Raw genomic sequence first — 12639 nt, 5'->3', positions numbered from 1 at the left:
CCACCCACCCTAGCAGAGGAAGGGGAACGTTAGGGAGGGACTGGGAATTAATTAGTTGGGAATGGGAGAGAGAGGGGGAGCGAGGGGCCCCTTGCCCCTCCCCTCCCTTGCAATCATTGTGCAATGACACATGTTCGAACCATTCGCTTCCCCTTTTCTTTCTTTTCCACTTCACCAGACTCAGCCACAGCAACATGTGGCCGGGTCCACTAGTTGTTTTATATGGTGAAAGAATTTCCATGCTTTCTCCAGGGCAAAAAAAAGCCAAATACAGAAGAACAAGCAACCTTTGGTCAAAATTCTTCAAATGCAAGCATGGTCAACAAGCTCAACAGAACCATCATTAAACCACGGAATCCCAACAGAACTAACAGGCCAATGTGGCAAGCCCACTACAATCAATGTCAAAATGGAGAATCTAAGCCAAACCAACTAAAGCAAGGAGGGGCACTGAACAGAATAAAAGTCAAAAACCACAGGAGCCAAGCAGAGCCCCAGTGCCAGTGTGGCAGCAAGCCAAACAGAACCAGTGTCAAACCCAACTTGAAAACTTCTCTCTAACATATGATCCCATTTGCCTGTGACAGCTGCCTCCCCCACCCCCACCCCCAGGAAACCTGCAAAAAGCAAAAAAAAAACCTCATCCCAAATAACCTCAAGAATGGTGTATTAAAATGCTGTCCCCGGATATTCCGAGATATTCCCAGAAATGTTTGAGACAGGAATACCAGTATTGACCAGGATTCTCTAATGAATATCCAAATTCTGAATATACCCACCCAAACGAAGAGAAGGTGTTTTGGGGGTCAATTTTTGGACTGATATATCCAAGCACAGATACCTGTAGGTGACACTATTTTGGTTTGACACTTTCTTTAAATCAGACTAATTAATATATCTATTTACTGAATGCTTTGTTTTAGCATTCGGTGGATTATATCAATATTTCTATAAGGCTCAAGTTAACAACAAGCAGTTGATGATGAGTAAAGGTGTTCCAGGATTATACTACTCCAGAATGCAGGTGTTGTGATATAATGATTGAAAGTTTTTTTATGTTAAAAAAAATCTCCCCGCACACCAGAAAAGCCAATATATAGAAAGGCTCTAGCCTTCTGTCAAATTTTCCTTCATGGGAAAGCAATTCCACATCTACTGAATGAGGTGATGATGTACAGTTACAGTTTTAAATGGGATGAGCTGTTTATCAAGTAGTTCTATACACTGTGGTGGGAGAGTATAACCAGTGCTATTTTTGGTAATTCTTGCTTTGTTTTATGCACCATTATGGATGCCCAAATACAAAATGCATGTGCCTTTTCTTGTGAAGGATGATATGTAAAAGTGGTCAAACGCCCCATTGAAAATGTTCAAAAAAAGATCAGGCCCAGTATATTTCAGTACAGTTCAAAATTTTACAAACACCTGCCCTAGAGACATTTCTTATTCCTGCATTTGAATTGCAAAATTTGAATCAGTTGCAGGCATAGCATAGCAAATAGTACTATTTTACAGGGTGTATTCTGAGAATGAGATACATTCTTCTTTAAAGAGACATTAGACTGGGACTGAGACCCTCCCAGATCTAAGCTGTATATCTTTTATACTTTATTGCTTTCTTTATATTATAAATCACTCTGATGCTCACTATCTACTTTTTCCCAGTCACCTAAGCATCTATACGTATGCATTTCTTACCACTGATTGAGTTCCTCTTGTGGATGATGTAGTAACTGGAGTAATAGTGATTGTGCTTGTAACTTTGCTTGCTGCAGGCCTTGACGATACATTACACCTGGGAGAACGGAGGACAGTACCAGTCATCACCTCTTTTTCTGCTGCTACATTCACAGGTCTGACAGTAATCACAGGGCTTGCCCCATCTTGAGCTGTGCTAGGTGAGCGCTTAAACTGAGAACCTAAGTGGATGTGAATTTTGTTGTCCTCGGTTGTTATGATATTTGCATTGGTGTTGTACTTCCGGACTGGAGAAGGGACAGTTTGTTTCTCTGGTGTCACTTTAAACACAGCCCTCCCCATGGTCATATCCTGTGATTCTGGGGTCACAGTAATTTCTGCTGGTGCAGCAGACGTAGATACTGTCATGATCTGAATGGGGGACATGGGCCTTTCTATAAAGGGAGATCTAGTGCTCTCTGAAGACTTATCTCTTGAAAAAGCAGTTATGGTAACTGGAGACATAGCTCGTTCTGAGCCCACAGGGCTGTCTCCACTTTTTCCTTTTTGAGACATGTTAGGAGAGGGAATAATGGTAATCCGAGGTTTTTGATTTCCCAAGGTGGGGATGACAGTAGTACTTGAGAAGAACTCTTCTGCTGTTGGACTAGTGATCTCCAAAGTAGCTGTGCTATTCTCATGATCTGGTGTTACCCGGATATGAAGGGGCTGCCCCTGCTTGGGAGAAAGGACCACTTCCCCAGGATGTTCTGGACTGGTATGTATTCGGGCTCCTTTATCTTGATTCGCCAGAGAACCATTCTCTCTTTTTTTCATCCATGGAATCCAGGATTTCCTCATTGTAAGCTCATTTGCTGCAGGAGGATATCTGTCAAGCACAGAGGACCTCTCCAAAGGCTTTTTGAGGCTCACCTGCCGAAGATTGCTCATGATATGGTTCTCTTCCTGGAAGGATTTCCTTATGAAAACAGCAGGTGTTTCTTCTTCTGCTGTCTCACTACTTACTGCATCAGTTTGTACTCCAGTGGATGTAACAGGTACATCTACCATTCTTCTGCCATTCATGCTGGGTCTCAAGGCACGACTGTAGCGCTTAGACAGCTCAAGCTCTTTTGTTAAGTTCAGCACCTCCTGCCCCATGGTTTTGTTTTTATTTTCTTCTTCCATAAACCTTTGCTGAAGAACAGAGTAATCCACTTGGAGTTGAGAAAGCTGGTCTTCTTTGTTCATCAGCTCATGGATTTTCTCCTTGAGTGCCTGCACTTCAGCTTTCAGGTTGCTGCTCTTAGCTTCTTCCAGCCGAAACTTGTGCCTCAGCTCTGCTTCTTGACTCACTGCCTCGCCCTTTTCAATGGCTTTATTTTTTGCAATCTGGAGCTTCATTTCTTCTAATTGCTGAGAAAGGATATTAGCTTTGTCCTGCTCAGTCCTAAATTTTTGCTCCAGCTGATCATATTCATCCTCAGTCTTCATCAAGTCTCCTTCGACCACTTCCAGTTGCTTGAGACGCTTTCTCAGCCTTTCAATTTCAGACGTAAGTTCTTTAATCTTGTTATCCTCCTGGCCAGAGAGACACTGTTCTTTTCTAACTCGACCTCTGGCTATTTCTCTTTCAACTTCCTCTATGCCATCAATTCTTTTATTTAGCAGACCCACTGTGCAGCTCAGCTCAGCAGATTTTTCCTCCTCACTCTTCAACTTGCCAATTAACTCATCTCGTTCCTTTGTCAAACAGGTCACCTTTTCTTCCATTTCAGATTTTAGCTTCAAAAGCCTTTTACTTTCATCTATGAGCTTTTCAGTCACTTCCATAACTTTGCCTTGCTCTACCTGAAAATTTTTATTCAAGCTTTCAACTTTTCTCTCCTCCTGCTTTATCTTATCCACTAAGTTTTTTCTTTCATCAACCAACATGACCGTAAATGACTTCAGCTTGGAAAGGTCATCTTTCAAGAGGAGCTCAGCCCTTTCCAGCTTACTTTCTGAAGACTCAAGATCTTTTACTCGTGTCTTTACCACTTCCAGCTCATTGATCAAGTCTTTGGTTAAGTTCTTTTCTTTCTCCAGGTTCAAATGCAGCTGTGTACACTCTGACTTGCTCCTGCTGAAAGCCTCTTCGAGCCTTTCAAGTTCAGACATCCTCCTCTGTAGTTTCTCCACTTCCAGTTTTAGCTCCTTGGAATGGTGCTCCTCCTCCTGCAGTTTCTTTTGAAGCTCTTTACACTGAGACTCAGTTTTTATGATCTCCTCATCTTTGCCTTCCATTTCAAGAACACGCTTGCGGAGGTTTTCTACCTCAGCCATCAAGCTGGAGTTCCCACATTCTCCTTTGGCTATTTTGTCTCTCAACTCCTGAAGCTCTTCTTCAGTCTTCTGAAGATTTTTGTTGGTTTCTTCCAGCTCTTCAATTCTTCGGGTTAAGCCAGCCAACTTAAGCCTGAGCTGCCTATTGTGGGACTCTTGGCTAACCAGCTTAGCAGTCATCTCCTCATGTTCTTGCGAAAATGATGATGTCTTGGTTTCAAGTTCTGCCTCTAATTTCATCAATTTCTGCCCATCCTCTTTTGCTTTGGAACTTACAGTTCTCAACTTTTCTTCTTCTTCTCTTAATTTTTGGGTCAGATCTTGTATTTTCTGAGTTTGCTGATCAAGCTGCTCAATGTGAATCTGTCTTTCATCCACCAGCATAAGTGCAAATGACTTGAGCTTGACTAACTCTTCCCTTAGCTTGTTGAGTCTTCTGCCATGTTCCTTTTCCTTGCGGGCTTGGTAGACCTTTTCCTGTTCAAGAAGTTTCTTTAATCTGAAGGGAGAAAAAAAACCACACATACAATGTAATAATGCACAGGTTCTCTCTTCTTTTTAAAAAAGTTTTTATTTCAGTTCTCTAAAACTCTGAACGTCTCTAGGCATTTGTACAACTTTGGTCCGTATCCACATCTGCCAAAGTTTGCAACGTGCTACTCTTTTTGTTAGTGGGAAAGGAATGAGCTAGATATGCTTTAATAATGAATATAAGCTATTAGATTTCCCTTGTGGACACTGATTGGCCAAGCCATGAAGAAAACAACCCAGCTCTTTAAGTCTGACCTTTCTCAACCACCACCTATTTAGCCATAGCAAAGAAGAGTCTTCAACCCACCATTCAACACAGTCTTAACAGGAGAGACGATAGCATCAAGATGCTGTCTTGTAAGACAGGCACACAAGCACACAGTGCTGAAGGAAAGGAGACAAGGCTGCCACCAGTTCCCATAATTCTATTGCCTTATAGTGGACGGCTCCTGACACTAAGAACATTATGCAACTTACTATCTGGTTTACAGAATTTCCCTTCCAGCATTTAAAGGTCCACCTACAGCTCAATAATAAGCAGAAGGCTGAGGAGTTACATATGTGTAGAACACATTAAAAAGGGAATCTCCTAAGAAACTTTTCAACTGCTTCTTCCCTACTCTACTGTACTCTGACTTTCCACCTTTAAAAAAGCAGTCTGAAAGAAAAGGAGCATTTTAAATTTCATGACTATTTTGAGTGTCCCCACGCCGTATCATATTTGTTTCCTCCCATGATTCAGTGCAGCAAGAAGAGGAGAAAATAAGCCATTCAAGAAACTTCGATAGAAGGAATAGAAGTTCCGGCAGTTGAGTTCTCAATGGCCTGGATCTTAGCCTAATATCCTACCCTGGCCCCATACTTTCTGTGCTAAAAAGAAACTAACTGTGGAGGAAGAGTTTCAAAGTACATTTTTCAAGTGGGGCAAAATTCACCGATAGGTTAAAATTTATACAGTAATAGGGCTTCAGGTCATTTCTTCAATTTCACTGCAAAGGAAAATAGTGTGGTTTGTATTTTGTATTTTTGATTCAGTGATATTGTGAAGTGAGAAAGAACAGCTAAAAACAAGTTTCAGTCGTTGTGCTAGCAAACTTTTCATGTATAGAATTTGCTAGGCAATGTCCAACCACACAAGTCTCAATAGTTGTGAATTTAAGATAAAATATATTCCAGAATTCTGTTTCTTTAACATCTTCACTTGATGTGTTCTGTCATGACAACACATCAAAAGTGTCCAGGTGTCCAAAAAACACAAGCTCATTCTGCACATGCAGAATAATGCACTTTCAACCTGCTTTTAGTGCTCTTTGAAGCTGTGCAGAAAAGCAAAATCCACTTGCAAACAGTTGTGAAAGTGGTTTGAAAATGCATTATTTTGCGTGTGCGGAAGGGGCCTAAGACCCAAGAGAGAAACCACTAAAAGTCTTTGTTCTGTTTCAGTTCAGGTTCATAAGTATTGTTTTTTAACTCTCCAGTTTGGTTCCAGTTCAGATACCAACTAATTAATTCCCAGCCTCCGTTCAATAACTACCTCACAACTAACCTAAAAATGTACCAAATTAATGAAATTCTCATGAAACAGCCCATTTTGTTACCTTTTAAAGTAGCAGCAATTTTTCTCCATACAACTACTTAAAGTTGAAATTTACCTAATACTTGCATATTTCCACTTACCAGAACTGTTTTACGATTTCCAGAAAATAATACATTTTTACAACCTACCTCTGATTTTATACTTGTAACTTAAGCAATCTTGCACTCCAGAAAACTAAAACACATCTAAAGTACTTGTCAAATTATTGCTCAAATAATTGGAGGCAACTCTTCAGTTTGTATACTATTTGAAATGATACAAAAAGCTTCATGTTACAAATGGCATGTGTATTACTGGGGCTGCAGGATAGGAGGCTACAGTTGGGAAGAGGAAGAGAACCAGATTGCTGTTCGCTCCTCTTCCAGTTCTGTTGACAGAAGAGGAAGAAGGGTGCTCTCATCCCCTCCCCCTGCTGCAACTTCTAGAATGTCTACTGCACTGATGTCCTATATACTCTGATGTGCCCCTCTCTCTCCCTCCCCTCTAGTATCTTCAATTTTGTAGGCTGCCACCAGGAATAAAATTCCAAAAACCCTTTTATTTCCCCTTTTATATTATTCTTTCCTTGGTAGTGTGTACGAGAGGTAACTGATAGCATTCGCGGTACTTAGGAAAAACTGGAGTTCTGATATTTCATTGAACCAAAATAAGATTTTATTTATAGTAATTTATAGCAGATAACTTCAAGGTTCCAATAAAATGATTTACAACGATTAAAATAAAATCTAACTGAGGCACCAGCTACTTTTTATAACTTCCAGTCAGCATAAAATCATTCTGACCTCTTTTCCTCTTATAATGAAACTATGTCAGCCTCATACAGCTTCTGTCCTTTATTGACAGATTTTCTCTCAGAGAGAGATTTAACATTCTAACTTTGACCGTTTCCAAATGGGCCAAAAGAGGCGGTAAAAGGATGGTAAAAACAACGTTATTGGCAGAGACTTTGCACGGTCCTCACTGCAGAAACGATGGTGCAGCGATGCGGCAATGCTCCAGAGGGCCCACAACAGTTTATTTGAAAATTGCTCATCAAGCATATCTTCTCAACAACGGCGCTCTGCAGTCAGTGTCATGCGAAGTACCCACCAGGAATCAGTGCTACAGAGCCCGCCCGCCCGCCCCCAAAATGGCGGCCCACACTGGCCAATCTTAGCGCTGACTGCCCGTGACATGTACTCTAGGAAAAAAAGAACGCCGTTTGCAAAGCACAGTCATGCAAAGCGCCAGGGTTCAGCCAATGCACTACCTGTCTTAGGAGCGCCCGCCCATGCGAACGCTCCATTGCTGCAGCGTTGCCAATAACACAGATGGCACAATGCTGTAATTGTCTGTGCAGAAACAGCCTCTGACTTCTCTCCCTGTAAAAACCTCACAGCCAGAATTCCTCTCAAACAGATATAACACCAATCTTGTGCTCTCACACAGATATGACACTGATCTTGTGCCCTCACACAGATCTCTCCATCTCTGTCAGAACTCTTTTCCACACAGAACTCTTTGACAAAACTCTTTTCCACACAGAACTCCACTCTCTGTGTTCAGCACTTACTCTCAATCTCACACAGAGCTCTCCCTCTGTGTTCAGCACAGACTCTCAATCTCAGATCTCTTTTCCACACAAAACTCTTTCCCACACAGAGCTCTCTCTGTGTATTCAGCATAGACTCTTTTTTCCACACAGAACTCTTTTCCACTCAGAGCTCTTTTCAGAGGCATACGAGGTCCAAACGGCGCCTGGAGACAAAACCTTCTCTGGGCATCTCCCCTAAGGAGCCCAATCCAGGGCACAACACTCTACCCCGCCCCACTCTCAGGCGGAGTTGGGCCTCCCTCAACCTCTCCCCCTGGTCTGCATAGAGATCAGGGACATGGCCCCATCACCCTGCTTTTAGCAGGCCCAGTCCTGCCTTGAACTATCTTTTCAAGTTATGGTGAGCACTTCAACAATAACTTGAAAAGGTAGCACTGGTGCACTGATTTTCCCCCTTGCTACGCCTCTGTTCGCAGGTGAGGGTGTGTGTGTGTGAATGGAGGAAAGATCTATGATCATCAGCACCTTCTACTAATGGGTCACTGGATCCAAGCTTGTATTTCAGCGTGATTATAGGAAACAGAAAATAGAAGCTGCTTTATACCATTGATTCATGAAGGCCAGTATTCCATACTGTGACTGCCAACAGTTCTTCAGGATCTCAGACAGAGAAAGACCTTTCCTGACACCTGCTAACCGAGATCCTTCATGCAGAGATTCCAAGGCTGCTAAGGCTGCATCTGAGACTTTTGGAATTCCAAGCACGTATCTATCGATTAGCCGCAGCCACATCCTGATAATGTGGACGGGATATACATTCAAATATGCATCAAATAAAAATTAATATAGTGTGGAGCGACTGCATCACAGCCAGGTGGCTTTGCATTTCAATGCCCATTTGAATACACATTTGATTTATGCCCACAGCTCCTGATGCAGGAATTGCTGTATGTCTAAAACAAGGGGAGGGGTCATGGCTCAGTGTCAGAGCATCTGCTTTGCATGCAGAAGGTTTCAGACTCAGTCTATTAAAAAGCATCCGGTAGCAGGTGATACGAAAAACCTCTGACTGACCCCATGGAGAGCCACTGCTGAGTAGACAACACTGTCTTTGACAGACCAACGATTTGATTCATTACAAGACAGCTTGATGTATTTGTGTGCATGCATGCAGGGATCTCTTTCATCAGATTGGGGTAAAAGCGTTAGGTGAGTTTTCTTTCAACTCTGAAGCCTTATTGCCTTGACCATTTTTAAGTGAATGCTCAGTTCCCGTCCCACAACCTAGTCTGCAGAGATTACTTGCTTCTGAGGTATTTGTTGTTATATGTGCTGAAAGTTTTTCTTATTAGTCAAATTAAGCAGGTAGGCTCTACTCTGGAGAACCGGGTTCAATTCCCCACTCCTCCACCTGAGCGGTATATTCTTACCTGGTGAACTGTATTTGTTTCCCCACTCCTACATTCCTGCTGAGTGTTCTTGGGCTAGTCACATTTCTTTGGAACTTTCAACCCCACCCACCTCAAAAGGTGTCTGTTTTGGGGAGAGGAAGGCAGAGGTGGAGGTGCAATGGGGACATTTGGGGTGGCTCGCCCCAAACACCGCCATTGCAGTCACTTGTCAGAGTGGGGGGTGTCGGGGCAGGGTGGGGCATTTCAAAGTGGGGTGGTGGCGAGAGGGGGCGCACGGGCAGTTCATGTCCCGGCTGCAGTTTCGCTTCCCTTTGTCACTTGAGGAAGGCAAAGGAGTTTGTAAGCCCCTTTGAGTCTCCTTACAGGATAGAAAGGGGTATAAATCAAAACTCTTCTTATTGTTCATGATACACATGTAACTAATGCTAGAATTTCATTGCATTTTAAATCATTCAGTTCCAAACAAAAAAGAAGACCTTTAGGTAGAGTCGTTCATATTTTGCTGACTCTTGCAGAAGTAAAGGGGGATTTCAAGAAAAGCAGTTTAGTAGTGTATTTCTTTGCAGAGTTTGGGACTATATTGTTAATGTACCAGTACTCACAAATATCCAGGTCACTTACTCTATACTGTTAATGAGCAATGTTGCAGAAATATATACACAGAAAACATTTATATCATTTGAAATACATTTAAATATATTATACCCCTTTATTTAATGTAGCAATATCCTGCAGAAATCTCTCTTTATCTGTAAATGCCCTGGGTAACCTGATATACATTGTTCTGCCAAACTGCCCTGTGTCTTTAAATAGAAATAATCGTACAGGCCTACCTTATAGGGCTGTAGTGATAAGTATGAGACAAAGATCGTTTGTGAAATTCTTTGATGTTGAAAACACTCCCACTATCATTGTTATAAAATATTGGAACTCTTTAGAGAAAGGGCAGGATAAAAATGCACATAATAAATAAACTAAACTACAGGAGAGGTGAAGGAGGAACAAATACTTCTGTTTTTAAAATGCCCAAAGTAAACAATAGTGCTAATCATAATGCTTCATCCTATTGGGACTTTGCCATTTTTAAGAATCAAGAAAAGACAATGATTAACAAAGAATCAGCGTACATCTTTCACAGATCATTTTAGGCTCAAAGCACAACTACTTTTCCTATTTGAAATCATGGGATGTCTTGCTTGTTTCAGTAAACCACCGGCTTCACTGGCTTTCGAAATACCATAAAAAGGTCTTCCCAACATAGAATGCCTCCAAAAACTAAACTACTTTTCAGTTGCATAACTGCAAACCCTCAATACAGTCACAACACAGGCCAGCAAAGGCTACCAAAGGAAGAGTCTGCATGTGATAGTGATAAACAGAAGTTTTAAAGTTCAGGCAAGTCTCTTTCTAGCTGTGATTGGGTTGTGCTGCAACAGCAACAACTGTAAGGAAACCCACCACAACCAACTGTAAGGAAAGTTAATTTCAGAACATCCTTTAACAAAATTGTCAGAGCATTCCATACAAATTACCTTGAAGACCTAGCTGTGTTGCAAGGCAGAGGTTTCCCTCCTCAAGTCAGCTCCGCACAGATTTGAGCTGCTAACTTCAAAAACCTGTAGTTATTTATCCCTCTGAGCACGTATCTGTTCTTCACACACAGTTATTTGCAGCAGCCCACTGCTGAATCTTCCTGCCAAGGAAATCCATTAGCACCCGCTGAAAAATGTGCATCTACCAGAAACAACTAACGCTGGGGAAGCAAACAAACCAAAAGCAGAGCATGGCTTTCTTTACCTTCTAGTAAGAAGCCCTTTCCCTAGCCCCCTCTCCTCCCCTCCTTGCTAGTCTGTAGGCCCCACTTATCCCCCTGCTCTCCAGGGAATTCGCCATCACATTCCAGCCATGTCATCAGAACAATGAAAGGTGAATATTGTGCAAAACAGCTTGGGACCACTCACTGATGATGTCATCCCTCCCTTATATGGCTCATTATTGTGCAGATTTAACTTTGGGCAGTGAGGGGAGGGTGGTGGAGGGAGAAGCCTTCCTTCTTCAGAAAGCAAAGCAATGGGGGAAAGTTGGCCACAGAAAAAGCCTCGTTCTTAGCAAGAGAATTGGAGGGGGATGCTATTCTCCCTCTTTATCCTGTCTTTCCAAACCAACGTAACTCCAGCCAGTTTTGTTCAACATGTGTTAGCCACAATGGACAATCCTCTGTGAAACAGCAGAAGGAGCTGAAATCATACAGCATGAATGAAAGCCAATCAATCAGTTCCAAAGGAATTAAAGCACCAAATAAAATGGAAACCGAAGCATCCCTCCTCCAACATCCACAGCTTTTTGGACTGGCTTTCCCATTTGAAACTATTTCTGACAGCAGTCTTACAGCAGCATCCTCAGTGAAGATTGGGTTCATCACCACTGGCAGTTACCTATCTGGAGTCTACTGATGTGTCAGACAAAATAAAGGGCAGGGCCTTTAGCTTGTCAAGTTTTACATTTAGGCAATTTAAAAGGGCAACTGTTGAATGTATTTAAGAGAAAGCTGCAACGTAATATTTGCAGCTGCAGGAGGACTCCTGGGAACACAGGATCACTCTATGGCAAGTTCAGTCAGCCCCTGGGGTTGCCTGATCCAGCTTGTGAAATTCCTGGAGATCTGGGGTTTAGGGAGGAGAAGGAGCTCAGCGGGGATGTGATGCCAAAGAAGCTGTCATTTTTTCCCATGAGAACTGATCTCTACAGTCTGGAAATGGATTGTGATTCTGGGAGAACTCCAGGCCCCACCTGGACATTGGCAACCTTACATACCTGACCTGTTAGTAGGGTTGCCAGCTCTGGGTTGGAGAATACCTGGGGATTTGGGGGCTGGAGCCTGAGGAAAGTAGAGCTGGGAGAGGGGAGGGACTTCAATGGAACATCATGCCATACAGTCCATCTGCCCAAGTCAGGGGCGTACCTAGGCAAACTGGCGCCCGGGGACAAAACCTGAGTTGCCCCCCCCCCCAGCCCGGCGTATGGGCGGCCACCCTCTCCCACCGTGACCAAACAATGATTTTTTGTACCAGCTCACAAAACACCTCCCACTCCCAGCAAAACATACATGGCTCTCTCCCCACCAACTCTTTTCCTAATTTCCTAATCACAACAACCCTATGAGGTAGGTTGTTAGCCTGAGAAACAACTCCAAGCCAGTGCAAGTCGGTATTAAGCATGTAAATCTCTCACAAATCACCCCCAGCAAAACATTTACCAAACAAATGTCAGCATCATCTCTCACAAAACACCTCCAGTGGAATCCACCCCCAAACACCATCACTTTCAATGGTGCTTAAACTAAGGAGCTCATATTCTTCTTTTAAATCCACCTTAAAGGGAGAATCTGGGGTCCCCGGTTAAAACAAAATTGAAAGTGATGCTGTTTGGGGGTGGATTCTCCCCCACCCTGAAACAGCATCACTTTTGAGGGAGATTCAGATTAAACAAATAGCAGATTTGGCTGGAATCTGGACAAATTTGGGCACATTTGGACAAAAATTGTCCAATTATGTCCTGCCCAA

At 42.7% G+C, this 12639-nt stretch overlaps 1 protein-coding gene across 5 annotated transcripts in view; it reads right to left on the bottom strand.

Moving 5' to 3' along the window:
• FILIP1 (filamin A interacting protein 1) overlaps positions 1 to 12639 on the bottom strand; it is an 82547-nt gene that overhangs the window by 11392 nt on the left and 58516 nt on the right. For 3 of the 5 annotated variants that reach the window (XM_048495702.1, XM_048495703.1, XM_048495704.1), the window contains exon 5: positions 1699 to 4501. In XM_048495702.1, coding sequence (XP_048351659.1) covers positions 1699 to 4501 — 2803 coding nt within the window. The other 2 variants (XM_048495706.1, XM_048495705.1) reach the window with 2 other exon arrangements.

This window comes from Sphaerodactylus townsendi, linkage group LG01, assembly GCF_021028975.2.
Source record: "Sphaerodactylus townsendi isolate TG3544 linkage group LG01, MPM_Stown_v2.3, whole genome shotgun sequence".
Classification (NCBI taxonomy): Eukaryota; Metazoa; Chordata; class Lepidosauria; order Squamata; family Sphaerodactylidae; genus Sphaerodactylus; species Sphaerodactylus townsendi.
The sequence above is the reverse complement of the archived record's forward strand: the minus strand, read 5'-3'. Positions and strand labels throughout refer to the sequence as shown.